This window comes from Chrysemys picta, chromosome 4 (assembly GCF_011386835.1).
Source record: "Chrysemys picta bellii isolate R12L10 chromosome 4, ASM1138683v2, whole genome shotgun sequence".
Taxonomy (NCBI): Eukaryota; Metazoa; Chordata; order Testudines; family Emydidae; genus Chrysemys; species Chrysemys picta.
This window is the reverse complement of record NC_088794.1, coordinates 66,857,997-66,885,905: the sequence shown is the minus strand read 5'-3', so window position 1 is coordinate 66,885,905 and position 27,909 is coordinate 66,857,997. Positions and strand designations below refer to the sequence as shown.

General features: G+C 42.3%; 1 protein-coding gene across 9 annotated transcripts in view; it reads left to right on the top strand.

Annotated features, from left to right (window-relative positions):
- Positions 1-27,909, top strand: part of METTL15 (methyltransferase 15, mitochondrial 12S rRNA N4-cytidine) — a 200,773-nt gene that overhangs the window by 159,495 nt on the left and 13,369 nt on the right. For all 9 annotated transcript variants that reach the window (XM_005286906.5, XM_042849109.2, XM_065592530.1 and 6 more), the window contains 2 exons: positions 23,284-23,475; positions 25,542-25,720. In XM_005286906.5, coding sequence (XP_005286963.2) covers positions 23,284-23,475; positions 25,542-25,720 — 371 coding nt within the window. The remainder of the gene's footprint in view (positions 1-23,283; positions 23,476-25,541; positions 25,721-27,909) is intronic.

Sequence of the window (27,909 nt, the reverse complement as noted above, 5' to 3'; positions counted from 1 at the left end):
AAGTTGGTGGAAGTACTCCTGGTGAGGATACGCACCACCAGGGCCGGCTTTAGGCCGATTCAGCCGATTCAGCTGAATTGGGCCCCGCGCCAAGAGGGCCCCGCGCTGCAGCTCTCCACCCCGCCCCCAGCTCACTTCCCCCTCCTCCCCTCCCCTGAACACTCCGCCCCCTCCCCTGCTTCCCGTGAATCAGAGATTCGCGGGAAGACTGAAAAGAAGCAGGGGCGGGCCGGCAGCACAAGGTAAGCTGGGGTGGTGGGGGCACGAGAAGGGCTCCGGGGAGGCGCCGCCCGTTCCCGCTGAGCACCCAGCGGCTCTGGCCCGGATCTGATCAGCTCCAGCCCGGCCCCCGCGGCGTGGCTCCGGCCCGGCCCCGGCCCGGTCCCCGCAGCGCTGCTCGGGTCCGGCCCAGCCCCCGCAGCGCAGTTCCGGGTCGGACCCAAGCCTGGCAACCCCGGCTGGAGCGCGGCTCGATTCCTGGGGGCGGGGCTTGCAGCAAGCCCCGCCCCCAGGAATCGGGCCCCGCTCTTGCTAAAGCCGGCCCTGCGCACCACCAACAGAATGAGGATAGCGTGGACATGTCCTGAATGTCCTAACATAGGTCGACTTAAGTTTGTAGTGTAGACATGCCCTGAATGACTGACTGCAGAATGGGGGATTAGGACATGCTGCTGGGATGTGGGAGACCTAGGTTCAAGTCCCTGCTCTGTCATTCTCCTACATTCTGGGTGAGTGCCTTAACCACTAGGCTATTCTGGGGTCTCTTGCACTTCTGGTTTTTGGCCAGAAATTCCATCTTGGACCTGAAAATTTTTTCCAGTGAAGGTTGATTTAAATGAATCGGCATTTTCAAACAAACATTTCATCAAAAAATTCCTGACCAGCTCTGCAATAACTAACTACTTTGAAAGAGTGGCGTGTAAAGACAGTTCAGCTTGACAAATCTGGGAAGTGTTTCACTTCAGATAGTGATAAGAGCTCACTCATATAAATGGAAGTTAAACTGGGGTTTCATCACATGGAGGGGAGGGTTTGGTTGTGTTAAGTTTGTAGGCTAATCTTTTTACCTAGGGTTACCAGATAGCAACTCTGAAAAAACGGGATTGGGGGTGGGGGGTAATAGGCGCCTATATAATAAAAAGTCCCCCAAAACGGGACTGTCCCTTTAAAAACGGGACATCTGGTCACCCAATTTTTACCTAATGAGACAGACAGACAAACTTGCCATGATCACTCTTGCTCATACAGGGAAAGTGTAAGTTACATGCCCCTTCTTACCCCATTGTGTTCCAGTGAGGATTCTACACCTAAGGAGGGCAGCTTTAAAATATGCCAGAGACTACATAGGAGCTCTGAGGGTGGAAACTGCTTAGTGGATTCATGGAATTAGTATGTCACTAGGTTCCCTGGTCATGCCCCTTCCCTAGACAGTGTCACCTACTTTTATAGCAATGCTGCCTCCGGTGGACCACATGAAAGAGAAGAAGTTGTCATTACTGCTAATGAGTGTTCTGGTCACAGGGGGTTTGCTATCAGTCTTCAGTAGGTTCTGTGTTCAGTCTTCTACAGTTGTGTGGATCAAGCCAACTATTTGAGTTTCTGAACATAAAAGCTTGTAGGGTTTGTTGTTTGGATATTTTGCTGAAAATAAAAAAAAGTTTTCATTTGCGCATTTAACTAAAAATATTCGGTACAATGTCTGGATAATTATGCAGGAAGAAAGTCCATTTAGCTACTTCATCTTATATGAACCATACACAATAGAAATGTGAATACCATAAACTCTGCATGTCGGAAAAGCTTAGCACTAGTAAAATAAATATAGCACAACTAAGAAAAGTTCAAGAGCATTATGAATGTGAACTGTTGCCAAATTCTATTTTGTGATATTGATTTAAACTAAAGGTGTTTTTATGAAAGCAGATAAGCTACTTTTTGTATAACTCAAAATTCATCAGAATTTAACATTTATTGGCACATGCCTAAATACATATAAACCTTGATTATCTACATTCTGATTAACTGAAACTTGGTTATCTTTAAAGTTGGATACATCCTCTGAGATTTGATTAGAGTTTGGAAATGCTGACATCCTTAAGCTCTCACCGTTTTGCAACACAGCACATGCTTAAGTTCCATCAATTATAATGGGACTTAAGCACATGGCTTTCTTCCGAGTATATGCTCTGATGAAGTGGGGCCTAAGTGCTTACTCATGCAGACAGTGTATAAACTCATCAGAAGAAAGCGTAATCCCACAAAGCGGAATAATTATTCTAAAATAAAAGTGACTTTTATTCTAGAATAGTGTGAGGAAGCCTTTCGAAAATAACTTATTCGCCTATACCTATTCAGTCAATAGACTTTAGTCACATTTGGGACTAAGTCCACCTTCCTGGGAGGGCCAACCCACTTTATGAAATCATGATGGAGGCGTAGCTTTGGGAGCAGCGGAATGGATTATGTGATATCTGCTACAATGGCCTTTACGCTTCAGAATTTTTTGTAAAATCTTTGTGTTTTGAAATTAATTGGTAAACATCTGGTCTGCAGTTCCTTTCTATCTTGTCCAGTTTTAGGAAACCTTGTTTATGTTGTCTATGCCCTTTTAATGCAATGGTAATGTGGGTACCTATAAAAGCAATCCAGCCACATCACCTGGCAGGCAGCTAGTTAGTGACAGGTGGATCTAAAGCAGAAGTGGGCAAACTCTGGCCCACGGGCTACATCCGGCCCACAGGACCCTCCTGCCCGGCCCCTGAGCTCCTGCCCTGGAAGTCTAGCCCCCGGCCCCTCCCCTGCTGTTCTCTCTCCCCCGCAGCCTCAGCTCGGTGGGGCTGCGAGCTCCTGGGGCAGAGCAGCTGCAGAGCCGGGGCCTGACCCAGTGCTCTGTGCTGCGCGGTGGTGTGGCTGGCTCCAGCCGGGCGGCGTAGCTGCCTGTCCTGGTGGTCTGGGTGGCTTGGCTGTAGCGCTCCCAGCCACCGGTGCTCCAGGCAGCGCAGTAAGGGGGCAAGGAATAGAGGGGTTGGATAGAGGGCAGGGGAGTTCGGGGTGGTGGTCAGGGGGCAGGGGTGTGGATAGGGGTCAGGGCGGTCAGAGGGCGGGGAACAGGTGTTGAATGGGGGCAGTCAGGAAGGGGGGATGGGGATGGGGGTGGGGCCGGGCCATGCCTGGCTGTTTGGGGAGGCACAGTCTCCCCTATCCGGCCCTCCATACAATTTTGGAAACGGATGCGGGCCTCAGGCCAAAAGGTTTGCCTGCCCCTGGTCTAAACCCAAATCCCTTAAAGGGCCATCCCACTGTGTGATACCACCTTAAAGTTGTTTAGTTATGTGAGGCAACATTAGCCTGGATGTATCAGCTCTCCCCAAACTATATTCCAGTCCCCCAGGTCCATATCATTTTTGGTGACAGCATCATTTTTGCCCAGGGAGGTCAGTAAGGGTTCATGACTCAGTCAGTGCATTACAGCTGCCTTCAGAGGTGGACTGGTTGAGGGCTCACCCAGAGATCTCATGAGTGTCCCACCCCCTCGATAGGGAGGCATTGGGCCATTTTGCTCCTTCATTGTCTCTACTTTTAAAGTGTTCTTTCAGTGTTAACAATAGGGTTAGTATTAGAGGCAAAGAACATGCTTTATATTATCTGGTTTAAGCTGGTGATGGCCCTTTTAACCATTATAGAGCACCAGCCAGACCTGCTTCCTAGAGTTGAATGGGTATTAATAAATGGTGCTATAGCAGGAGGAGGAGGAAGGCTAGTTGTTCTGTCTTACTAACAGAGTGCTGCACCCTACCTATCTCCTTCTTTCCTGACTTGTGTTACCATTTTGCTTTTCCTTCCATACCTCAGGTTGGTCTTCCCAGCTAGGAGGATATAGAAAAGGAATGTGACACTCTCTGTTCTTGGTGGAGGTCAGGCTATATGATGTTGAAGCTAGGTGAGAATTAGGAATGTGGGAGTGTCTTTACCAGAGACAGATTGGGTTGATAAGAAGAAAGCTCAGAGCCAACAAATCTGTACTTCTAGCCCAACTATGCTCAGCCTTACTGTCCGAAGTGTAAAATGCAGTGTCATATGAAGTAGTTGGTGAAGTAAAAATCCTCTAGGGCTTTGTCAGGCAACTTGATCAACTTCAGCAGTTATTGAATAAAAAAACTTGTCTAGGGCTTAGATTTTTTTTCTCAATTGTATCATAGTGCTAGCACTAAGTCGCAGGGTCCAGACCCGCATTGGTTTAACAACATGAAGGTTATGCAAATATATTCTAAGTATCAGTAGCAGCAGATCTGTCAAAGCAACAATTATGAACAATTTTGAGCAAGCTCTCTCCATGACTAAGGCTCTTTAGAATGTCAAAATTATTGATGTGGAAAAAATATTGTATAAATTTGCTTAGCTAAAGAAAATGTACCAGTAGCAACATTTATTAGTCAGTTCCACAGAGAGGATAAGAGAGTTTTACATACTGTATGATCTGTGTGTTTATAACAATCTTACAAAACGTAAATCAAATTGCAATATGAGTCAGATATTAAAACACAATTGAATGTGTAGGTGTATGAAGGAATATTCTGTTTTGACTGTCCATTTTCTGTTACTTGCTAAATCATAAAAGCATGTTTCATGAACTCCAGAGCTGTGTTTTATACACAGATGAGTGTGTTGAACAATGTAAAATAAATGCAAACTTTAAAAACTTTAGAAATAGTGCACTAAACTGATACTGTAATTATAAGTAGGGTTTTTTAAATTATCCTAGGTGCAATGTTTACAATTCATGTTCACACCTTTTCTGAGATATCTTTAAACTGAGTGTAAATTAATAATATTAACTTGTTTTGTAATAAACCTTTTTTGGACAATGGCTACTAATGGTTTGGAGTCATGAGTTTGTAAGAGGAGCAACCATATAACAAAACTCTGTTTTAATTTGCTTCTATTAAAAACAGTTATTTAATCTGATTTTATGTCATGGACAGAATCTTTACATATTGATCCACACTGTGCAGACAGCAGTTAATTGTTACTGTCTGTATAGATGGACCAGTGACAGTATGCCAGCACAAAGGAGGATGGTTCAAGACAGTCAAGGAGACTGAGGGCTTGTCTACACTTAAAAGACTGTAGCTGCACAGGTGCAGCTGTTCTGCTGTAGCCTTCAGTGAAGACACTACCTAAGCCAACAGGAGGGCTTCTCCCATTGGCCTAGGTAATCCAGCTCTTTGAGAGGCGATAGCTATGTCAACAGAAGAAGCCCTCCCAATGATATAGCACTCTCTATTCCAGGAGTTGGGTCAATATAACTGCATTGCTCAGGGATGTGGATTGAGTGCACCTTATTCCTCCTTTAAATTTGAGCAGCTGGTGTTCCTTCAAGCATTTGTTTCCTACCGTGCATAGCAAGCAGGGATTCTGTGAACCTGAGCAAAACTTCAGACTGTGAAAGGCCACATTCTCTTGGTCATGATAATGTAACTGATCATTCTTAAGCAATCCTGTCCTGCTGCTGCATCCTCTTTCCCACTAACATGACCTCACATCTTCAAAGTTTCCGCTGTGGTTTAATGCTGATAAACCAAGGATATGATATATTTTTTTTAGATTACATTGTTTGTACTGTGTGTTTTTCTGATAATAAAACAGTAGGTATGATGATTGTTGCTCTGTGAATGGCCAGATTCTGCTTTGTCTACTTATGTGTTCTGAAAAAGTGTTAATACGTAATTCTTGTTTCTTATGTTTTTGTAATTCACATTCTTTTCATGTATTTCCAGAACTGCATTACATCTTCTAGATCACTGATTTTCAACCTTTTTTTTCATTTGCGTACCTCTAAAAAAATTTCAAATGGAGGTGCATCCCCCCTTTGGAAATCTTAGATATAGTGACCGCGAACCACAGGTTGAAAACCACCTTTCTATGGAAAAACAACCTTTTGTGGACCTCTTAGACATAGTCTTCAGACCTTGGGGTCTGCAGACTGCAGATTGAACACAGCTGTTCTACTTTGAGATCTTACTGTTGTTCTAAACATATTAAAATCTTACTGACAGTAACAAATGTAAGATTTAGACACTAAAGTTGCTCTTCCGTGTAGAATTAACGCTCTTCTGGCATTAATATTAGGAGCCTAATCTTGCTCCTATTTAAGTCCAGTAGCAAAATTCCCATTGACTTCAATAGGAGCAGCACTATGCCTTTAATATTAGGGGGTTTTAAAATACCTTTTTAAACTAGTGCCATAGAAGGAATAAGGAAATATATAAGGATTATCAACTCAAAGTGAAGCTGCTCAGTTGATGAACTAGTGAAAAATACCCACAGATAGGGACGTGAATAAGGTGATGAATGTGTAACCCCCTGCCTGATGATGTTGGCAGCAACAAGGACCGGGGTCCATATCTACATGTTCCTCTTAAAAATTACGAAACAAGCCCATCTCAAGCTTCCAGCCAGAAATCCTGGAAAACTAATTGCCACTCCTGGGTCCTCTGAGGCTATGCTTCCCCACTCTAAAGCATTGAATATATAAGAAGTATATAAGAAAAGAAACATTTATTAAGAGGAGAGGGAACATAGCATTAATTTTGGGAAACACTGCAACAATGACTCAAAAATATGCAAACAATAATAAACACCCACCTCCAATTACCTTGGGTAGTAGTCCTTTGCCTCAGCTTTTAGTGATTTCACTGAGTAGTGGGGAATGTCACTTCTTCCTCCCCTGTGTTGTCTTGCACTAGAACACTGTACCCCCACTATGTCTAAGCCTGAGCCCCCAAGATCAACTTATCAGTGATTTCAGCTCTTATGGTCACTGAGAAGAAACAAGGACTATCAATTGATTCTAGTTAGCTCTGTCTTTAAATACTGGACAGAGAGGGTCAAATGGCATCTAGGACCTTTTGAACAGAGTCTTTACCACTACATAAGACACCTGCATCAATCTTCCTTGCCTTTCACTTGGATCTGGCATCACTACCCCATACTTAGCAAGTAAGATTACATTTAGGGTGACCCTCTCAATTAGGGTATGTTAAGTACAGTCCTCTGCTCTTCAATCATACAATAAGGATAACAATATTTCATTATCCCCGCATCCAAAATTGAAGTGAATTTAACCCAAAACAGCCAAAATGGATCACTTTGGCAAAGCAGGTATGTTTGCAGATCACCTAGGCAAAGTAGGTGTGTCTGTGCAAATACAGCCTCACATCTTTACCCTCAGTTCATCAATAGGTGGCAAGAGTAAGCTCATTCAGACCACTGGCTTGCGAACAGTCACTTTTTTAAAAGTGATTTTACTGCTGTCAGTATGACCTGTTACAAGAGGTAAAGATGATGCAACTGTTGTTTTAACAAATGGCAAATCAATTGTTATAGACTTCAATAGATCAGTTGGTTGCTTATAAGCAACGACAGCATCTGCTACTGATGTTCTTATAACTATCTATAACACAGATTACTCGTGTAATATGCTTATATCATATATGAATAATGTATTAACTTTTTACAATTTAAAATATAATTTTAATGTTTAGTGTGACCATATTATCTAAAATGCTGGTGCAGATTAATGTTTATTGTGTTGGAGAATAAGTTCACAAAGGCATTTTCATATCATGCAGTAAAAGTGTCCACATGGAAAGATAGTGAGGAGTAACTAGCATGCTGTAACTTCACATCCTAACTTGGATGTGTAACTTCTCATGTAAACAAGCCCTAAATCTCTTTAAAAATAAGTTCAGTAACATAAGAGCATAATTTACTACCCTTTATTCAGCAGAACTTTGCAGTACTTATGAAACTAGCAAATACATTTTCTCAAATTACAATGAGGCTCATCATTTTCTACTTTGAAAACTGCCCATGTAGTTACCATCTGGGATCCGAAAAGTCTATTGATTTTGAGTATACAAAAAATGTTTATCTTCTTGACCTTTAATTTAACCAAAAATAGAGACAAAGTTGATTCAGTACTGACATTTAAAAATTTTTATTGGATAGAATATGCTTGCTGTGGAATAAATATAATGTGTTCAACAGACAAGTCCTGCCATAACTATGCTTTAGATTGACTAAATATATTTTCCTATTTTAAAAAAGATAAACATTTAAAAAATAACGTGACCAGTAGATGTTTTTTGGTCTATCTAGGTGTCTGTGTGGTCCCCATCACTGTAGCATCTAAGCACAGGTCACATGGTCCATTATATAAAATCTGGATGTTTGGTGTTGTATAGCTGAAATTATGCTAACACACTGTGATGGGGTGGACTAGGCCAGAGGCCCCTGCTGGAGGCCTCAGGGTCCTGCCACACCCTCCCCCAGAGAAGAACAGAAGGGAAGTCCTCCAATCAGACAAACTGCGACCAGTCAGGTTTCAGGAGGGCTGTATAAAAAGGAGCAGCATTGACAGAGTCAGTCAGTTGCTGCCTGGAGCTGGAAGAGGGAGGACCGTGTTCCTGGCTGGCTGAAAGTGCAGCAGGACCATGGACATCTCAGTGTGGGCAGGGCTAAGGGGGAGGCCCTGGCTGGCTGCGTGGACTGAGTAAGGACTGAGCTCAGGGAGGCTGCAGGAAGACAGTGTCTCCAGGGAGGAAGCCCTGGGGTATGGCCTGATACCTGAGCCAGGAAAGGGTAAAGACTATATGCCCTGTAAGGGGTTTGTTCTGTTCCGCCTATAGACAGTGTGTGTGACTCGGCCAGAGGGCTGAGTCACTGAAAACCTGCCAAAACCTCCCTCTCGAACGGGGAGAGGGGCCACTTGTGAGAGGCAGATGCCACCCCATTCCACAAACTGAGTGACTGCAGTCAATCAGGGGGGCACTCGCGGCACTCACAAGAGACTGGTACTAATCCTGTTACACACATCCAGAGCATGGGATGGGTATGTGTGGAATTTATACATCTAAATAATCTACAAAGTGATTTTGTCTGAGGTAATCTAAAATCTCAGACAGCTGTGTTTGGGGATGACTTGGCCAAGAGGTTCTATAAGCATCACTCTTTGGGGCTGGGTTAAATGTGTCTTGAAGAAGGGCAGCTGTATCCTGTAGGTATTGTTGGGTGGTGTGAGGAGGAAGAGGGGAAGCTCTGTTGTTTGGAGGCTAGGGGAGAACAACTGAGGTAAGAGGAGGAGGCAGCACGAGTTGAGAGGCAGGCAGGTCAGAGGTGGGAGGAGGTAGAAAAAAGAAAATTCTCTAGGCAAGTATATTCATCTTTAGTTCAGACAATGTGAGATGTTCAGTGTTCTAAATGTTAATTTAGGAAGTTGGCATGTTTTTGAATCTAGAGTCTGCCACTCAAATTCTATGAAGAATCTTATTTAACCTATACTTGACCTCTTAAACATAATTTATTTGGGAGTATGCGATTATTAAATGTACAGTCCAGTTCATATAGGGTATCAAACAAACAATTACAACCATAGTCATGGGGACCTCATACTGAAATAAATCTTTCCTGAACCCCTCTTCTGATCTTCAAAAAAAAAAAAAAAACCAACCTCTCCAAACTCATCATCAGAAGCAGGCTTCCCACAGACTAGGACACACCAACTCAAAGTAGCACCAGACCCTACCAGAACAATAGATGCAATAGCTGTAGACGTATCTTCACTGTGTCAATGGACAACACCCCCACAGCACACCTTTCAAGATTCATGGGCCCTACACATGCTTATCACAATTTATAGTGTGCCTCATCCAATGCACTAAATGCCCCAAATCAACTTTGTGGGTGAAATGAAACAATCACTGCACTCTTGAATGAACTCTCACAGAAAAATGTTAAAAGACAAAAACATCATATCACCTGTGGGTGAACACTTTTCACAAAGCAATTACTCTATATCTGACCTCACAGTCCTCATCTTCAAAGGAAACCTGCACAATACCTTCAAAAGACAGGCCTGGAAGTTTACATTCATAACTTTGCTAGATACTAAAAATCATGGACTGAACAGAGACACTGGATTTATGGTTCATTACAGCATCCTCCCCTCCATGACTGGAGAGGTGTTAATAAGCCACTTCTTCTTCGAGTAGTATCCCTCTGGGTGCTCCACTGTAGGTATGCTTGCATCCCTGTGCTGCTGATTGGAAAATTTTGGTAGCAGTGTCCGTTGGTCCCACACATTCGTTGTCTCTCCTTGTGCTGCGCCACCAGGCTAGCCAGCACACGCTGGCTAACCCTCCTCAGTTCCTTCTCAACTGCCCTTGGCTAGAGACAGGCCCACTGGCAGTCCATTAAGACTGTTGTCTTAATCTACGAACCTACAGTTAGTCTCCTAGTTGTAGTTTTTCCACCTTTTCTTTATTTTATCCTTCAAAATTAAAACAAAAAGACTTTATATTTTTTCCCAACCTTTTCTCCCCCATTGAGACCCTTTTGCCCCAATGGGATATGCCCAGTTCATCAGACTTCAAGAAGTGCCTTACTTGTAAAGAGATTATCCTGATCCCGGATAAGTACTTTCAGTGCATTCACTGCCTCAGGGAAGGCCCTATACAACAGAAGTGTGGTCTTTGCCAACAACTCCAGCCATGATCCCGCAAAGACTGAGAACTCGGTCAGAAGATTATCTTCATGGAGGTAGCTCTCTGACCCCAGTTGCTTGGTAGATTTGAGTCTTCTGCACAGCATTCTACATTGAAGGGCTGCAAATTGAAGAAGCAGGTTGCAGACCCCTCTCACAAATCATCTAAGAAGAGAGTAGGAAGCCCCCTAGCAAGCCCTGAGATAGCCACAAGCCATCACCATCTCGCTCGGTATCTTCAAGACCATTGGCACCGAGGCCATCTCAGTCCAGGATCCATAGCTCACAGAAACAAACAGGTACCACTGACAGGCCCACAGACCCAATAGGCACAGGCACCGAGTCATCGGCACCAAAGGACAAGTAGTAAGCACTCATCTAAGAAGACGCTTCCAGTATATGAGCCCACATTGGTACTGCCAGCAATAGTTCACCCAGCACAGGATCAACTAGTGCGGATAAGGTCCCCGGCATTGATACCAGGATGATCGGTAAAGGCAGAACTCCACCATTCAAGAGACCTCCACATTCCGGCTGCATCGGAGTCTCTTCCTCTCGGCACTGAGCCTCTACCAAGCACGGGAAGTATCCTTGTTGCCATGCAATGCCCCTTTGCTGTCTAGCAAGGGTTCAGACAGCGAGCTTGAAGAGCTAGTGTCCCAGTACTCCTCCCAAGCTCCATATAGTGCTCACTACCAACAGAGCCCAAGTATATATACACACAGATGGTTTCAACACCACCATCCTGGTACAGCCACCTACAAGCGCCATCACCACCCCACTGGCCATATTAGGACCTTTGGGTGGCATACCACCACTTCTGGAGTTCCAAGCCTTGTCCAAGAACCCTTGAGGCACACTCCCTCAGCTGCACCATCCAGGGCTTTGGAAATACCTCAAGGTTTAGAGGAACAGGAAGCCAGTACTGAGGAGGAAGTGACTCCAAGGACCATATTCTCCTCCTCTCCAAATGAAACCATCATGCCTTCTCCACCATCTTTGGACAATTTTCATCTCTTTCAGGAACTGGCAAAGAGGGTGGTAGACACTCTCCAGATTCTATTGGAGGAAGTCAAGGATACCCACCATCAACTTCTTGATATCCTCCATTTTTTGGTCTCCTCAAAGATCTCCCTCCTAATTAATGAGTCCATTTTAGACTTGGCAAAGACCATGTGGCAAACCCCAGCATCAGTGGCCCCAACCTGCAAGAGAGCGGACAAAAATACTATGTACCCACCAAGGATTTTGAATTTCTATTCTTTCCCCACGCCAACTCCATGGTTTTGGACACTGTCAACTCTTGCAGCTGACCACACCAGTCTATGGCTTCTTCCTGCCACAGGGATTGGAAGTGCCTTGATCTGTTCAGTAGGAAAGCATACTCCTCAGCCACTCTACAATTTCGTATCGCCAAGTACCAGGCCCTCATGACAAAATGAGATTACATAAATTACTCAAAGCTGAATGACTTTATTGAAAATATGCCAGAAGTACATCATGACTCACTCAAGGCCATTATACAGGAATATAGTAGTGCTGTATATACGGTATTGTATATACAATCTGCCCTTGACGCAGCTGATGCAGCAGCTAGGTCCATCTCCACTGTTGTGGTGATGCAATAAGCATCATGGCTTCATTTGTCAGGATTCCCAAAAGAGGTGCAGTCTACAGTTGAGGACCTTCACTTTGAGGGCACAAAGCTGTTCACTGAGAAGACTGATTCCTCCCTTCACACCCTGAAGGACTCCAGGACTACCTCCAGTCACTAGGTGTCAATACACCAGGAAAAAAAAAGACTATTTAGTCCCCAATCCCAGATAAATGACACACGTCTCAGTACCAGCCTCAGCGCCACTATGAGCAGCAAAGAAAGAAAGGGAAATTCCCTAAATGCAAACCCTGTGGCCCAGAATCTTCATCCCAGCCTTCTACATCTAAACACCGATGGGCAGGTCAAGGCACCATTAGACCACTCCTCCCGACTGATACAGCTGATCATCATTCCACACCCATTTGGCCACCAGTTGGCAGAGTTCCACAGTCCCTGGGAATGCATAACATTGGAGCGATGGGTCCTAGAGATTGTCCAAACTAGGTACTACATTTGTTTTATCTCCCTACCCCCTCCACAACACCCCTTACGATCCCCCTTCAGGGACCCTCCTCACGAGAGTATACTGCGACAAGATATCACTATCTCCAGCTAGGAGCCATAGACCCAGTACCTCAATATCTACAAAGCAAGGGGTTCTACTCTTGTTATTTCCTAAAACCTAAAAGGAGGGGAGTTTGCAGACCCATACTAGACCTCAGAGCTCTCAACAAGTTTGTTAAAGTTCAAAAGTTTAACATGGTTGCCTTTATCAACAAGCATTCCAGAATTGGAACAGGGAGACTGGTTTTTGGCCCTCGACTTCCAGGATGCTTATTTTCACATCTCAATCCTATTGGCTCACAGACAGTTTCTCAGATTCATGCTGGGACACAACCACTACCAATACAGAGTGCTCTCCTTCAGGCTATCATCGGCCCCAAGAGTATTTTTCAAGGCTCTCTCAATGGTGGGCACTCCTTTATGCTCTCAAGGGATAGTGATTTACCCATGTCTGTATGATTGTCTCCCCGGATCCCAGTCTCTCTGGGAGGCTCACAAAGTCACCGACACTACGATATATTTGTTTACAGAACTGGGGCTACAGATCAACACCCAGAAGTCAATCCTCACTCCAGTGCAATGCCTGGAATTCATAGGGGCTAACCTTGATGCATTACAAGCCAAAGCCCTCTTACATCAACACAGGTTCCTATCCTTCAACACCGTTCAAAGCAGCCCACAAATACCGGCCAGGCTTTGCCTCCAACTCTTGGGACAGATGGCAGCAGGCACAGCGATGATACTTCATGCCAGGCTTCACATGTGATGTCTCCAAATGTAGTTCAGACCAATCTACAGACCAACAAGTTGGACAAACCACTATCACTTCCCCCCAGGATCAGAAACTCCTTAAACCGGTAGAAAGACCCAGCCAACATTTGCAAAGGGACCCCCTTTTTGCAAACATCATAGTCGTTGCTCCTCACCACCAACGCATCACTCATAGGCTAGGGCGCACATCACAATGGTTTCATGACACAAGGTAAATGGTCACCTGGGGAGATATCCCTCCACATCAGTCTCCTTGAGTTGAAAGTGATCAGGAATGACCACGCCCATTTCCTCCCACTGATCAAAGGATTGCACACAAAGATCTTGACAGACAACATTGACTGTACATACTACATCAGTCGGCAGTGTCGAGCCATATTGCCCTACCTATGTGCAGAAACAATGAGATTATGGAATTGGTGCATCTCCCACAACGTTACACTGTCCGCGGCATACCTCCTCAAAACTTGATAGCGGACAGTCTGAGTCGCAAACTCCTACACGGCCATGAATGGGAGATACACCCGTCAGTACTTCACGATTTATTCAGACGATAGGGGACACCATCTACAGATCTGTTCACCACTCACCTGAACAAGAAGTCCATGCTACTGCTCCAGAGTGGGGATAGGACAACATTCCTGAGGTGATGCTGTCCTCCTCCCCTGCAACAGGGACCTTCTCTACTCCATGGGTTCTCAACCAATTTTTTTCGGAAGCCCCCACAACATACTATAAAAATTCCACAGCCCGTCTGTACTACAACAACTGTATTTCTGCATATAAAAGCCAGGGCCAGCGTTTTGAGATAGCATGCAGAGCAACTGCCTGGGGCCTCACACCGCGGGGACCCTCTGAAGCTGTTGCTCAGGCTTCCGCTTCAGCCACAGGCTGTGGGGCTTCAGCTTTCTGCCCTGGCTCCCAGCAAATCTAATGCCAGCCCTGAAACCTGTTCGTGGCTCCCCAGTGGGCCCCAGACCCCTAGTTGAGAACCACTGCTCTATGCCTTCCCTCCACTTCCTCTGCTGTTGAAGGTCCTGCTGAAAATAAAAAGGGACAGAGCTTGCGTTGTTCTGATTGCTCCTACTTGGCCAAGACACACCTGGTACCCTTACCTGTCACAGTTTGTGACGTGTCCACCGATCTCTCTCCCGGCCATTCCGCACCTCCTCTCACAGACTTTTTAATGTTCAACCTAAACAGTCCTTACTGCGATTTAAGCCCATTGTGTCTTGTCCTATCCTCAGAGGATAAGGAGAACAATTTTTCTCCCTCTTCCTTGTAACAATCTTTTATGTACTTGAAAACCGTTATCATGTCCCCTCTCCGTCTTCTCTTCTCCAGACTAATCAAACCCAGTTTTTTCAATCTTCCCTCATAGGTCATGTTTTCTAGACCATTACTCATTTTTGCTGCTGTCCTCTGGACTTTCTCCAATTTGTCCACATCTTTCCTGAAATGTGGCACCTAGAACTGGATACAATACTTCAGTTGAGGCCTAATCAGCACCTGATTAGGAAGAGAGTAGAAGAATTACTTCTTGTGACTTGCTTACAACAGTCCTGCTAAAACATCTGTCAAGGCTAATTCCCCGCTCTGGCACTCCAAGTGCAGAAGGTGGGGGGCCTGCAAGGATTCTAAAAATTAATTCTGACCCACTCCTGGCTTGTATTAAAATCCCAAGATTACATTTTTTTCTGACCTTGGATTGGTAGATACTGCCACCACCCAAGTGCAGAACCCCTTTAAGAGCCCAGGAAGGCGCCCTTGGGAATTCCTTCCTGTGGGGTGCCCTCAAGCCCTTTCATCCCCCTCCCCTCCCGGGGAAGAGCTGAGAAAGAAAGAAAAAAAAGGAAATCAGCTGTTGCCACGAGTTAATTAAACAACATGTGCACAAACCTCTTAAGACACAAAAATCCAATTCTGTTCTTAAAAAGGTAAATTTTATTTAAAAAAAAAACATCTGGAAACTCAGGCTATTAATAGATTTTAAAAGAGTAACTACAAGGATTAAGCATGAAGAATAGCTGTCTTGAGGTCCCGCTTAAAGGTTACAAGCAAAACAAAAGCATCTGGGGTTAGCGCAGAGGAGTCTACAAGCCATAAAGAAATAAAAAGAGATAAACCTAATCGCATTTTCCTAGACATTTCCTGATCTACTTACATATTTGGGGTTTCAAATGAGTAATTTCTAGGTATGATACCAATGATTTTTCATATCTGGCCCCAAGCTTTTTACAGCATAGCTGTTGCCTTGTCTGCCTCTCCCCGGAAGAACAACCACAGACAGACAAAAGGGGAGTCTTGTTTCAATTTTAAAAAGTTCTAGCCTTCCCATTGGCTCTTTTGGCCAGGTGACCACTCACTTCTTTTTACTTATGCATAGCAGTGAGACTTTTTAACCATTTACAGGTACAGCAATTAGAGAACAGCTACTAAGAGGGATTTTATAGCTACTGGCTGGCTGGGGGTCCATAAAAGGGAGCTACCTCCTCCCTTCATTTATCACAATATCCCAGAATGATGTTTGCTTTTTTTGCAACAGTGTTACTATTGACTCATATTTTGCTTGTGATCCATTATTACCCCCCAGATTCCTTTCTGCGGTACTCCTTCCTAGGTAATCATTTCTCATTTTTTATGTGTGCAACTGATTATTCCTTCCGAAGTGGAGTGTTTTGTATTTGTCCTTATTGAATTTCATCCTGTTTACTTTAGACCATTTCTCCAGTTTGTTCAGATCATTTTGAATTTTAATCCTATCCTCCAAAGTACTTGCAACCCCTCCCAGCTTGGTATCGTTCACAAAGTGTACTTTCTATGCCATTATCATTGATGAAGACATAAATGGTCCAGGTTTCAGATTTGGTGCATGTCCCAACATATCTTCCCCAGCTTCCGCGACACTTTAACATATCCTAGACTATGCTTTAACCCTAAAACGGTCCGGACTGTGAATACGCTCTCTCAGTGTCCACCTAGTGGTTATTGCAGCTTTCCACCAACCTGTAGAGAGGTATTCAGCGCTATCATGCCCAACTATTAAAAGTTTCCTCAAGTAAACCCCTTTTCACAATCTCAACTTCCTATCCCCAGGTGGGACCTAAACCTGGTATTGAAAGGACTGACTAGGCCTCCCTTCAAACCCATGACCCAATTAGTCGCTGACATACCTATCAATGAAAAAGGCCTTCCTGGTAGTGATTACCTTGGTCATGAGAATAGGAAAGATATCAGTCCTCCCTACATGGTATTTTTTCCAGACAAGGTTACCCTCAGACCGCACCCAAATTTCATCCCTAAGGTAACTTCTCAGTTTCACATGAATCAGTTGATTCACCTTCTAATCTTCTACCCCAAGCCTCACCGAGACAACAGTGAGGCTATATTACATACGCTGGATTTCAGGAGAGCCCTGGCCTTCTACCTGGATAGGACAAAAGCCTTCAGGAAGTCCCCTAGATTTTTCCTCTCCATGGCAGAAAGATCCCAGGGTTCAGAATATCAGCCCAAAGACTGTCCAAGTGGGTCCCAAACTGTACCAAACATTGCTACAAAACCCTCCAGATACCATTCGTACATATGCCACAATATCAGTCTCCTCATCCATTGCCTTCCTCAAGAATTTCCCTGTCTCAGAGATCTGTAGAGTGGTGACATGGGTGTCAGTCCACACTTTTGCAGAACACTATGCAATCACTTGGGACTCCACCTCCAATGCCATCTTCGGCTCCACGGTGTCATCAGTAACTGACCGGACTCTGAAGTCCCGGCCGTCTAGAAGGGGCACTGCTTGGGAGTCACCTACAATGGAGCATCCATAGGGACACTACTCAAAGAAGTAGTTACCTTGTGCAGTAATGATGGTTCTTAGAGATGTGTGTACCTATGGATACTCCACAACCCATCCTTCCCCTTTGGAGTTCTTGTCTTGACTCTGCAGTAGAGAAGGCACTGAGGAGGGTTAGCCCGCGTGTGCTGTCTAGCCTCGTGGTGCAGCTCAAGGAGAGACAGTGCATGTGCTGGCCCAACGGACACTGCTACTGAAGTTCTCTGATCAGCAGCGCAGGGATGCAGACACACCTACAATGGAACACCGATAGAGAGAGACATCTCGAAGAACCATCGTTACTGCACAAGGCACGTAACTTCTTGATTGCTCCTTTGAAACAGGTGTTAACTATGTATGCTAAACAATGTGTTCCACCTTCTATTTAGCTTTAACTACATTTCCCAGACTTGAAGAAGAGTTGTATGTAGCTCAAAAGCTTGTCTCTCTCTCATCAACAGAAGTTCATCCAATAAAAGATTTTACCTCGCCCACCTTGTCTCTCAAATATCTTGGGACTGTAGCAGAGCGGACTCACCCCTGTGGCACCTCCTGCTGGTGACTTCTGGGAATTAGCTTGTTCCAGCTCTGGAGCGGCCTCTGCAGGCCGGTGAGCCACCTGTCCTCTGGCCCCCGTGTCCCTCCCTGGACCCCGGTGCCCTTTTACCTGGGGTGCTGCCCCCTGGCAGTAACCCCACAGTCTTAGGGTCTCCACTCCCCAGGGAACCCCACCCACTATTCCCACCTCGCCTCAGTATACGGCCAGTCATTGTCTAGCCCCCTCGCCCTGGGGTAGACTGCAGTATCAGCCTACTCATCACTGGCAAGGTTGGGTTTGGACCTGCTGCCTTTGCCTACCCCTGGAATGCCCTCTGCCACCCCCAGTACCTTTTAGCCCCAAGCTAGGTCACAGCCTGGGGCTTTCCAGGCTGGAGCTCCCCAGCTCCTCTGCCTTTCCCCAGCCCTGCTCCGCTCAGGTACCCTGTATCTAGCTCCCTGCAGCCAGGCCCATCTCCCTCTGAACACAGAGAGAGACTGTTGAGCTCCTGGCTCACATCCTTTTTATACAGGCCAGCTGTGGCCTGATCGGGGTGTGGCCCAGCTGCGGCTGCTTCCCCAATCAGCCCAGCTTTTAGAGCTGCAGGCCTCTCCAGGGCTGCTTTTACCACTGCAGCCCTCTTTCAGGGCTGATTTCAAGCCCTTCAGGGCAGGAGCGGGGTAACCACCCCGCTACAGGGACAAACATGGCTAAAGTAGAGTTCATACACATTTAAGATCAAATTTCTGTGGTCTTCATTTGCAGCAGGAAGTTATGAATCGCATGTCTTAAATTTGAAAATGTGAACTTTCTCTGAAGTGTGTATTAAAAGAAAGTGGTTATTTAACACTTCCTCCACCCCTCATTTTTCATTTTGTTACCTGCCTGAGATTGATGGATAGCTTTGGAACCTGGAAAGACAAAATCTAACCTGGGCCGAGCAGTTCTTTCAGAAGTGGGTATATGGACATCGGTTTGTGCATCCTGTGTCCTTTGGATTACAGTGGGAGGTTGTTCCTTCTGAGATCTAAAAATGGTGCATTCAGGAATTTACATTTAAAGATGTCAAGTTGGTAAATATGTGTCATTTCATTTCTTTTCTTTTGCTAAGATAAACATTGTGGTAGCAGTCTCTCAATCTAAGATTGTTTAACTGTTGGCTGTTACTTTAGAGAATGGAGGATTATATATGGAGGGGGGATGTTTTGCTTAAAACAGTCCTAACAGTTTGGAATGAGGAGGCTGAAAGGCTCAAGGAATTAGAAATGGGATACAGAGCCTTTTATTTCTAGGTCACTGGTTTGAATCCAGCCCAAATCAATACTGAGTGAAAATCATTGCTGTTTGACAGTTAGCTGTTCAGTGACCAAGATGACATGAGTCAATGATATAAACCCAGCTGTAGACAGGTGTTCATTACAGTTGGCACTCATTGGCACCTGTGTCAGCAATCTCAAAAGGCAACTGCCAGCTAGAGGTACATTAAGCGACATAATTACAGCGTCATAAGCGCTAGTGTGCACAGCACAGTGTCGGCGGGAGAGCTTCTCCTGCTGATATAGCTATCACCACTTGTTGGGGTGGATTAATTATGTCAACAGGAGAACGATTCTCCCGTCAGCATAGAATGACTACACGAGAGAATTTACAGCAGCGTAGCTGCATCGGTACAGCAGTGCGATGTAAGGTCTCTAGTGTAGACATAGCCTAAACTGCTGCCTAATATTGTATGCTGTTATACACTGCCATGCGTCACTCCAGGTTGATTACATTTCACTGTGTGAAGGGATCCCTACAGAGCATTTCTTATAAAACAAAACAAAAAACTTCCTTGGGACGTAAGCTGTTATGTAAATGTAAATCATCATTAGAAATTCTTTAAAGCCATTGTTTTTAGGTAACAGTCTTTCAAGAATGTTAAATAAGATTGGCAAACAAAGAATCTTTTAAAAGATTAGATGTTTGGAATATGAGTAGAATAGCCTGAGTAAGCAGCATCAGGATAATTGTAGAGAAGAGGAATGATGTTTTCACAGTTACAGGGCAAACTGCACTTAACACCCTTTTAATCCCTCTTGAGTTGCACCCCTTAGGTGACAGGACTGGCTTCCTGCACCTCACTTGGTGTGGTACCAGATGGTCCAGCCACCTAGGACTGAGTCACTGGGCCGCAGCCTAGAATCATAGAATATCAGGGTTGGAAGGGACCTCAAGAAGTCATCTAGTCCAACCCCCTGCTCAAAGCCTCTTAATGTATCAGGCCCATCTGTGGTTGGGACCTGCAACCCCTTTTCTTTCAGGGACCTGTGACTAGTGAGTTGATTAAAGCAATTCAAAAACAGTGTCTTCAGAACAAAGCATTATTTATTAGGGCTGTCGATTAATTGCAGTTAACTCACGCAATTAACTCAAAAAGATTAATCTCAATTAAAAAAATTAATCGTGATTAATCACAGTTTTAATCGCATTGTTAAACAATAGAATACCAATTGAAATTTATTAAATATTTGTGGATGTTTTTCTACATTTTCAAATATATTGATTTCAGTTACAACACAGAATACAAAGTGTACAGTGCTCATTTTATATTATTATTTTTCATTACAAATATTTGCACTGTACAAATTATAAACAAAAGAAACAGTATTTTTCATTTCATCTTATACAAGTACTGTACTGCAATCTCCTTGTCGTGAAAGTGCAACTTACAAATGTAGATTTTTTTTGTTACATAACTGCACTCATAAACAAAACAATACAAAACTTTAGAGCCTACAAGTCCACTCAGTCCCACTTCTCATTCAACCAATCGCAAAAACAAACAAGTTTATCTTCCATAAATGTAAACAGTGCTTCCTGCTTCTTATTTAGAATGTCACCTGAAAGTGAGAACCGGCGTTCGCATGAGACTTTTGTAGCTGGCATTGCAAGGTGTTGTGGAAGCAAAAAAAGAACTGTCATGCATTGCAATTCCCTTCCTGTTAGTTCTTTTTTTGCTTCCACAGTATTTACATGCCAGATATGCTAAACATTCATATGCCCCTTCATATTTCAGCCACCATTCCAGAGGACGTGCTTCCATGCTGATGATGCTCATTTAAAAAAAAAAGTGTTTATTTAAATTAAATAATTAAATTCTCCTTGGGGGGAGAATTTAATGTATCCGGCTCTATTTTACCTGCATTCTGCCATATATTTCATGTTATAGCAGTCCCAGATGATGACTCAGCACATGTTGTTCATTTTTAAGAACACTTTCGCTGCAGATTTGACAAAATGCAAAGAAGGTACCAATGTGAGATTTCTAAAGATAGCTACAGCACTCGACCCATGGTTTAAGAATTTGAAGTGCCGTCCAAAATCTGAGAGGGACGAGATGTGGAGCATGCTTTCTGAAGTCTTAAAAGAGCAACACTCCAACGTGGAAACTACAGAACCCGAATCACCAAAAAAGAAAATCAACCTTCTGCTGGTGACATCTGATTCAGATGATGAAAATGAACATGTGTCAGTCCGTACTGCTTTGGATTGTTATCGAGAGGAACCCGTCATCAGCATGGAAGCATGTCCCCTGGAATGGTGGTTGAAGCATGAAGGGACATATGAATTTTTAGCACGTCTGGCATGTAACTATCTTGTGACATCGGCTACAACAGTGTCATGAGAATGCCTGTTCTCACTTTCAGGTGACATTGTGAAAAAGAAGCGGGCAGCATTATCTCCTGCAAATGTAAACCAACTTGTTTGTCTGAGCGATTGGCTGAACAGGAAATAGGACTGAGTGAACTTGTAGGCTCTAAAGTTTTACATTGTTTTATTTTTGAATACAGTTATTTTTTGAACATAATTCTACATTTGTAAGTTCAATTTTCATGATAAAGAGATTGCACTACAGTACTTTTATGAGGTGAATTGAAAAATACTATTTCTTTTGTTTTTTACAGTACAAATATTTGTAATAAAAATAAATAGAAAGTGAGCACAGTACACTTTGTATTCTGTTATAATTGCAATCAATATATTTGAAAATGTAGTAAACATCCAAAAGTATTTAAATAAATGGTATTCTATTATTGTGTGACAGTGCGATTAATCGCATGATTAACTGTGATTAATTTTTTTTAATCACTTGACAGCCCTATTTTTTATTCCTTCCTCCCAAGGTACAAAGCACATACAGCAAGGGGTAAAAACAATAAAAAGGTATAACCCTAACCCTAAGTCTGGATCTTACTTATCCTTAATCTTTCCTTACCAGCTTTTGCAAGTTTCTCTCAGCATAGCTAACCCCCATCTCTGGCTGGGAGAAACAGACTGTCCTGTTCACAGCAGGCTCTCTGTCTCTGTCTGTTTTTTCTGACACACTCTGAGAAACCTCTGGCCACTCACTCAACTTCCATTCTTTTCTAGACCCTGGGTATTCTAATATTTTACCATTCCCTTTGATCTCTGTCATCTCAGCCATAGCAAAACAGCTATGTCACCACAGTTGGAGTGGAGGAGTCTTTTCTTAGCTATTATGTTTGAGTGTTTGTTGGGATGAGCCTTCGCCATTGTTTTACCTTTCCTGCTTGTTCCTCTAACAACCACTTTTGATGTAACTCCATAGGAAGTAACCCATCATAAACTCATACACAGAGGCATGCACCATATTCATAACAAATAATATAGATATTCTCACTTTGTCACGTCTAATTGGTTTTTGGATTATATTAATATGCTAGTTGGAAAGGATGCTGGGGAAAATTGATAAATTTCTCAGAGTTGTCTTAAATGTAAGTTAAAATATTGAATGTCTGAGTAGGTATATCAAATGAATCACCACTTTTTTCAAGGCTATGAAATCCTATTCCTATTATGCTGAACATCAGTATACGCATTTAATGGTGTATTGTACAGTTTTATATTTAGGGTGCTTGTGTGTGGGCAAATAACCTTCATGTAATATTTGTTTGTTCCCTTTTTTCTAGTAGTAAGGAACTGTGATTATAATTTTTGTTGTGATAGAATTTTTTTAAATGATTTTTGTTTGGGTTTTTAATGTTCTTGTTTTTATTTCTTGTTTCTCATTTTTCTTTGTTTGGATTAATAAAAGTAGTGGGCCCTTCTCACTTATACCAGTTGAAAACTGGAGTAATTCTGTTGCAGTTAGTAGAGTTGCATTAATGTAAATCTGGTCTGAGAGGAAAACTAGACCTAAGGTAAAACTTTGAAAAGTGCCTGAGTCCTGTTTTCAAAGTGACTTATGTGTCTAAGTGTCACTGACACTTTGGCTCCTAAATTCCTGAGTCTGTTTTGAAAATGGGACTGAGAAGCCTAAGTCACTTATATGGTTTTGCAAATTTTATTCCAATTTTTTGTTCATTTCCTACTTTAAAAGGGAAGAAATATTGCACTATTAACATTCAGATTGACACTTTTTATTTGTGATTCTCTTATAGGAAACAGATTCAGGCTCTTCTAGGGCAGTTTAGCCAAGCAGAAACCTTATTAATCTCAGCTGGAGTAGAGCCAGGAATGCTAGATGGAGTTCTTTTGGATGCTGGGTGTTCCTCTATGCAGCTTGACACTCCTGAAAGAGGTTTTTCCCTGCGAAAGGATGGCCCTTTGGATATGAGGATGGATAGTGGCAGGTATGTATTGATCAAACATTTCTTCTCACAACAAGAAATCAATTTCTCAACAACACTCTGAATTTAATTTCCTTTTTAGGTTGCAGAATTCCCATCACACGCCCACATCTAACTCTGCACATACATAATAAATCAGCTTTGTTCTTTTGCCATAGAGGCTCATCTAGTTCTCAGGATTTAGGGCCAGATTCCAATCTCGCTTACTCCAGCATAAAGTGAAGGTACTTCTGGGTTTCAGTGATGGAAGGTCAGAATTTGACTATTAGGCTTTCCATACTTAAGGTTAAAAGCAATGAATAATAACAATAATTAAAACAAGCATCTTTAATTTTGTTAAGCAGACCGTGATGTAGAATATAAATGAAATTGTAACTGAGAAGGTAGTTTATCATCTAGGTGAAATGAGGATGCTTAAGTATAAGTAAAGTTCTAACAGATTTCTTTTAACCTTAGTAACTACTCTGAAGATGGGCATGTGCTAACCTCTACAAAGAAACGGCAGTGAGCCTATCAATTAAATTACAATGGCAACACTGCTTTCAAGGCATTAAATATTCTACCACTACTTGCATGCTTACTGTAAGCAATTCATTAACGTTGTTCTATGTTTCATAGCAAGCAGATCAGAATGACTTACTTTATACTCAAATTAACAAGTAGTAAAAAAAAAACCTTTATATTTAATTGATTAGAGTCAGTGCTGAATATAATCTGGAAGGTGGAATGCAATGCTAATCATAAATAGTAATGTTTTCTATGTATATAGCAACTGTCACCTGAAGGGACCCAGTGCCTTTCATGGAGAATATGCCTTATTACAGAAAACACCAAATATGCAGTCACCTCTATTGTATGGATGATGGTAATTAACTGAGACATAGCATGCTGCACACCTATAAGGGAATGGGAAATTCTGGCCAAAAATAATGGGACAAACTTGTGTTCTTAGAATATAAGCCATGGTATTGTTAATGTTCACACATAGGCAATGGTACCTCAGTTTCTAAGAAACTATCTCAAAGACTGACACAGTAAACTGCATGATACGCAATATAGTCAACTCTAGGATGAACAGCTGAGATCTTACTGGGTTCAAGCCTGTGGTTTCAAGGAATGTAAACCTGAGGTTTTTGACGCTAAAATATCCCTGCTGGTATATGAACTTGCATGATAAGAATAAAGAATGACTGGGATAAAACGGGCATATATTGTACAGTTGAGGATAAATATACAGGGCAAATAGTATCTTAAGTTTGGTTATTTTCTGTAAGATATTGTGGGGAAATAATAAAATACTGAAAAGTATTCTGCCTATCTGTTCCTTTGAAGAAGAGGCAAGTCTGTGAAATAGTTGAATTAGATTGAGCAGTCTCTGCACATTACTGAATACCCATGCAGTGTATATAAAAGACCTTGAATGATTTCAATAAAGAAAGTTGTACAGGTTAAAGAAATATTGATGACTGTGGGATATTTTGTTTGCCTTTTGGTAGATAGTTACAAATATCCTTTTCTTTCAAAATACTTTTGAATTTAAATTGAGATACCTTTAAGTGACAGTACAGGAAATTATCTTCATAAGGGATCATTTTTCATAGCACTGCATATAAGGGGAAAGATCCTTGAGATTAGTTCCTCTGTATTCTGAGTGGAAAACAGAACAAATAATGCAAGATGACTAAAACCAACACATAAGAAATGAGTTCATATTTTGAAGATATCTAAATAAAGGCAATCTTACAGCCTTTCAATTTTAGAAAAATACTTGAACTACAGCTAATCTTTGTCAACTCATTAATGTTAAAAGTTTACGGTAGTACCTGAAGTTTCAGCTATTCTTTATTGCTAATTAATGTTAAGGAAGACACTCCATCTGAAGTAATAAGACGGGATTTAAAAGGTAGAAGCTATTTCCGTTTTCACAGGATTGCTTTCTCTTATTTTAAAACCTCAAAGGCACTTGCATGCAGTGTGTGTGTTTGACTTTATGTCTCAATGCTATGAAGCTTCACCTCTTGTCAATGAAAACTGACGTCAGTGAACTAATTGGCTCTTCTTGTGCGTAGGTATCCTGACATGCCCACTGCTGCTGATGTTGTGAATGCTTTAGATCAACAGGCGCTTGCGTCCATCCTGAGAACATACGGGGAGGAGAGGCACGCCAAGAAAATAGCTTCAGCAGTCGTTCAGGCACGCAGCATCTACCCCATCACCAGAACTCAGCAGCTTGCCAGCATTGTTGCAGGTACCCTCATTAATTCTGAACAGTGTCTGAGAGAGAAAAAATATTAATCCCCAAAGTCCCAGAGGGATCTATTTGTTCTTGAAATCATGCAGGATCTAATCCTGTCTATCCTTCTCTGATGTGTTGTTTTGTTTTGTGAGCTCCCTTTTTTTATATGCTGTGGCTTCCTGATTAGTTTAATAATAGATTTTACATGAAGTGATTTATCATTTTTGCCCACCAAGGTGAAACATTGAATGACAACCACAGAGGGAATTCTTTATCACTACTGTTGATAAGCCCTCAATTATCAGATCTACTTTATATTTTTGAGGTGTGGGGGTGGTAGTACCATGACACTGCCCAACAACTGAAATAAAATAGATTAGCTCATATTTTTCTTCTAAACAGCCAGCTAATGAAGAGTAAAATGATGTGTAGGTTATTTCACTTTGTGAACACTAACTAGATCAGCCTGAAGGGCTTAATGAAACACTTCATCTTAGTTGCTGTTCACCATAAACCTTCTGAACTGAATGTAGCTAGGAGGTGCTTTGTTGCAGGCAGGAATTGTTTCATAGCTGTGCCCTATGATGAAAGTTTTCCAAGCCAAAATACAATTTCTGTAGCTGCTTAAGACAGTTCCATTGGACAATCCCTAGTCTTGTCAGAAATACATCTAAAGGAGTGAAACTCTTGTATCTCTAGGTAGGGAAACTATCTTCTAATGTAATGTATTTTGGTTTATGGTTGCTGTTGGCTTATTAATAATGGAGAAGTTCTTAAGTAATCTTAGAACTTTCAATGAAAGGTTTAGCACCATTTTAATAATATAGGCTGTTTAGGCAAGTTATATGGTGAAATCATATACACCTGAACTTTAGCCATAAAAGACGTGAAATGATTAAAGCTCTGGAAGAAGTATGAAGATACTATTGCTGTAGAAAGATCACACTGTAAGCATACTATATGAAAACAATGTAATGACAAAGAGGTGGGATCAGTTGATCAATATATAATATATAAACCTTAAATAAAATCTGACAATTCTGTATTTAAAAAGTAGCCATTTCCATCTACATTTAGTGGTAGTGATTTAATTTGCTTGTCAGACACATGCTTCTTTCTAGAGCTGTTAATTAAAACAGTATGTCATTGTTTATGAACTTAAAGCAGCTACCCTGATGCTGTGTTAAATTTTTAATAAGCTGTATGTCTTAAAAATACTATACAAGTTAATATTGTTATGAACTAAATAAAAGTGTCAGCACATTAGATTACCAGTTCCAGGTAAAAGACAATGGTCAAATTTGCAGCAGTGTTGTATCGGTTACCTATGAATCATAGCCTTAACTGCCACTTCTTCTGTTATTTTAAATCCCTTGCCGTACATTATGTAGTTTTGACAGGTATATAAATATGATAAAATGCATGCCAAAGAAATTTATCAAATGACATTTTATATCAGGATTTTTCCTTTTAATAAGTACAGCTTCTGTCTACCAACATGTACAAAACACATATACTTACCAAACATCTCTCTACATAGAATAGGCAAGTAATTAAAATTGGTTTAGCCCATTCTTTCAGTCTATGCTTAGGGAGAACTCCCTGGATTTCAGTGTGAATCTGCACCGAGTAAGAAGTGCAGGACTGGCTCTTATTAAGCTTTCGTTAATTGTTTATACCTTAAGGTATAACGAACAATATTACATATAGTATAGAATAGTACATGTAATACTATAGTATAGTATACATAGGTATAGAATTTTTTTAAATGATTTCTTTTAATGTTCTTGTTTTTATTTCTTGTTTCTCATTTTTCTTTGTTTGGATGAATAAAAGTAGTGGGCCCTTCTCACTTCTCAGGGAATTCTACTACCTAATTCTAGGAGCTTCCATGGCTTATAGTTCTGATGGTCTCCTGCATGGCCACAAGGGGCCCTGCAACACGAGACCTCTCGGAGCCTTCCTCCTATTGAAGTAGAATCTTCAGGAGAACTTCCTCCCTTTTCCGTTCACTCTCCCTACTCTCATGCTGAAATTGTTGTGGGGGTGTCAACATACAAAAACCCTCACCACAAAGAATCCCCTCACAGAGACTCCTGCAATGCAGATCATTGTGGATGCTTTGCTATCAGGTTGAAGAGCACCTATGGTGCACAAATATCACTGAGTAAATGGTCCAAATGAGAGAGAAAACAGAACAT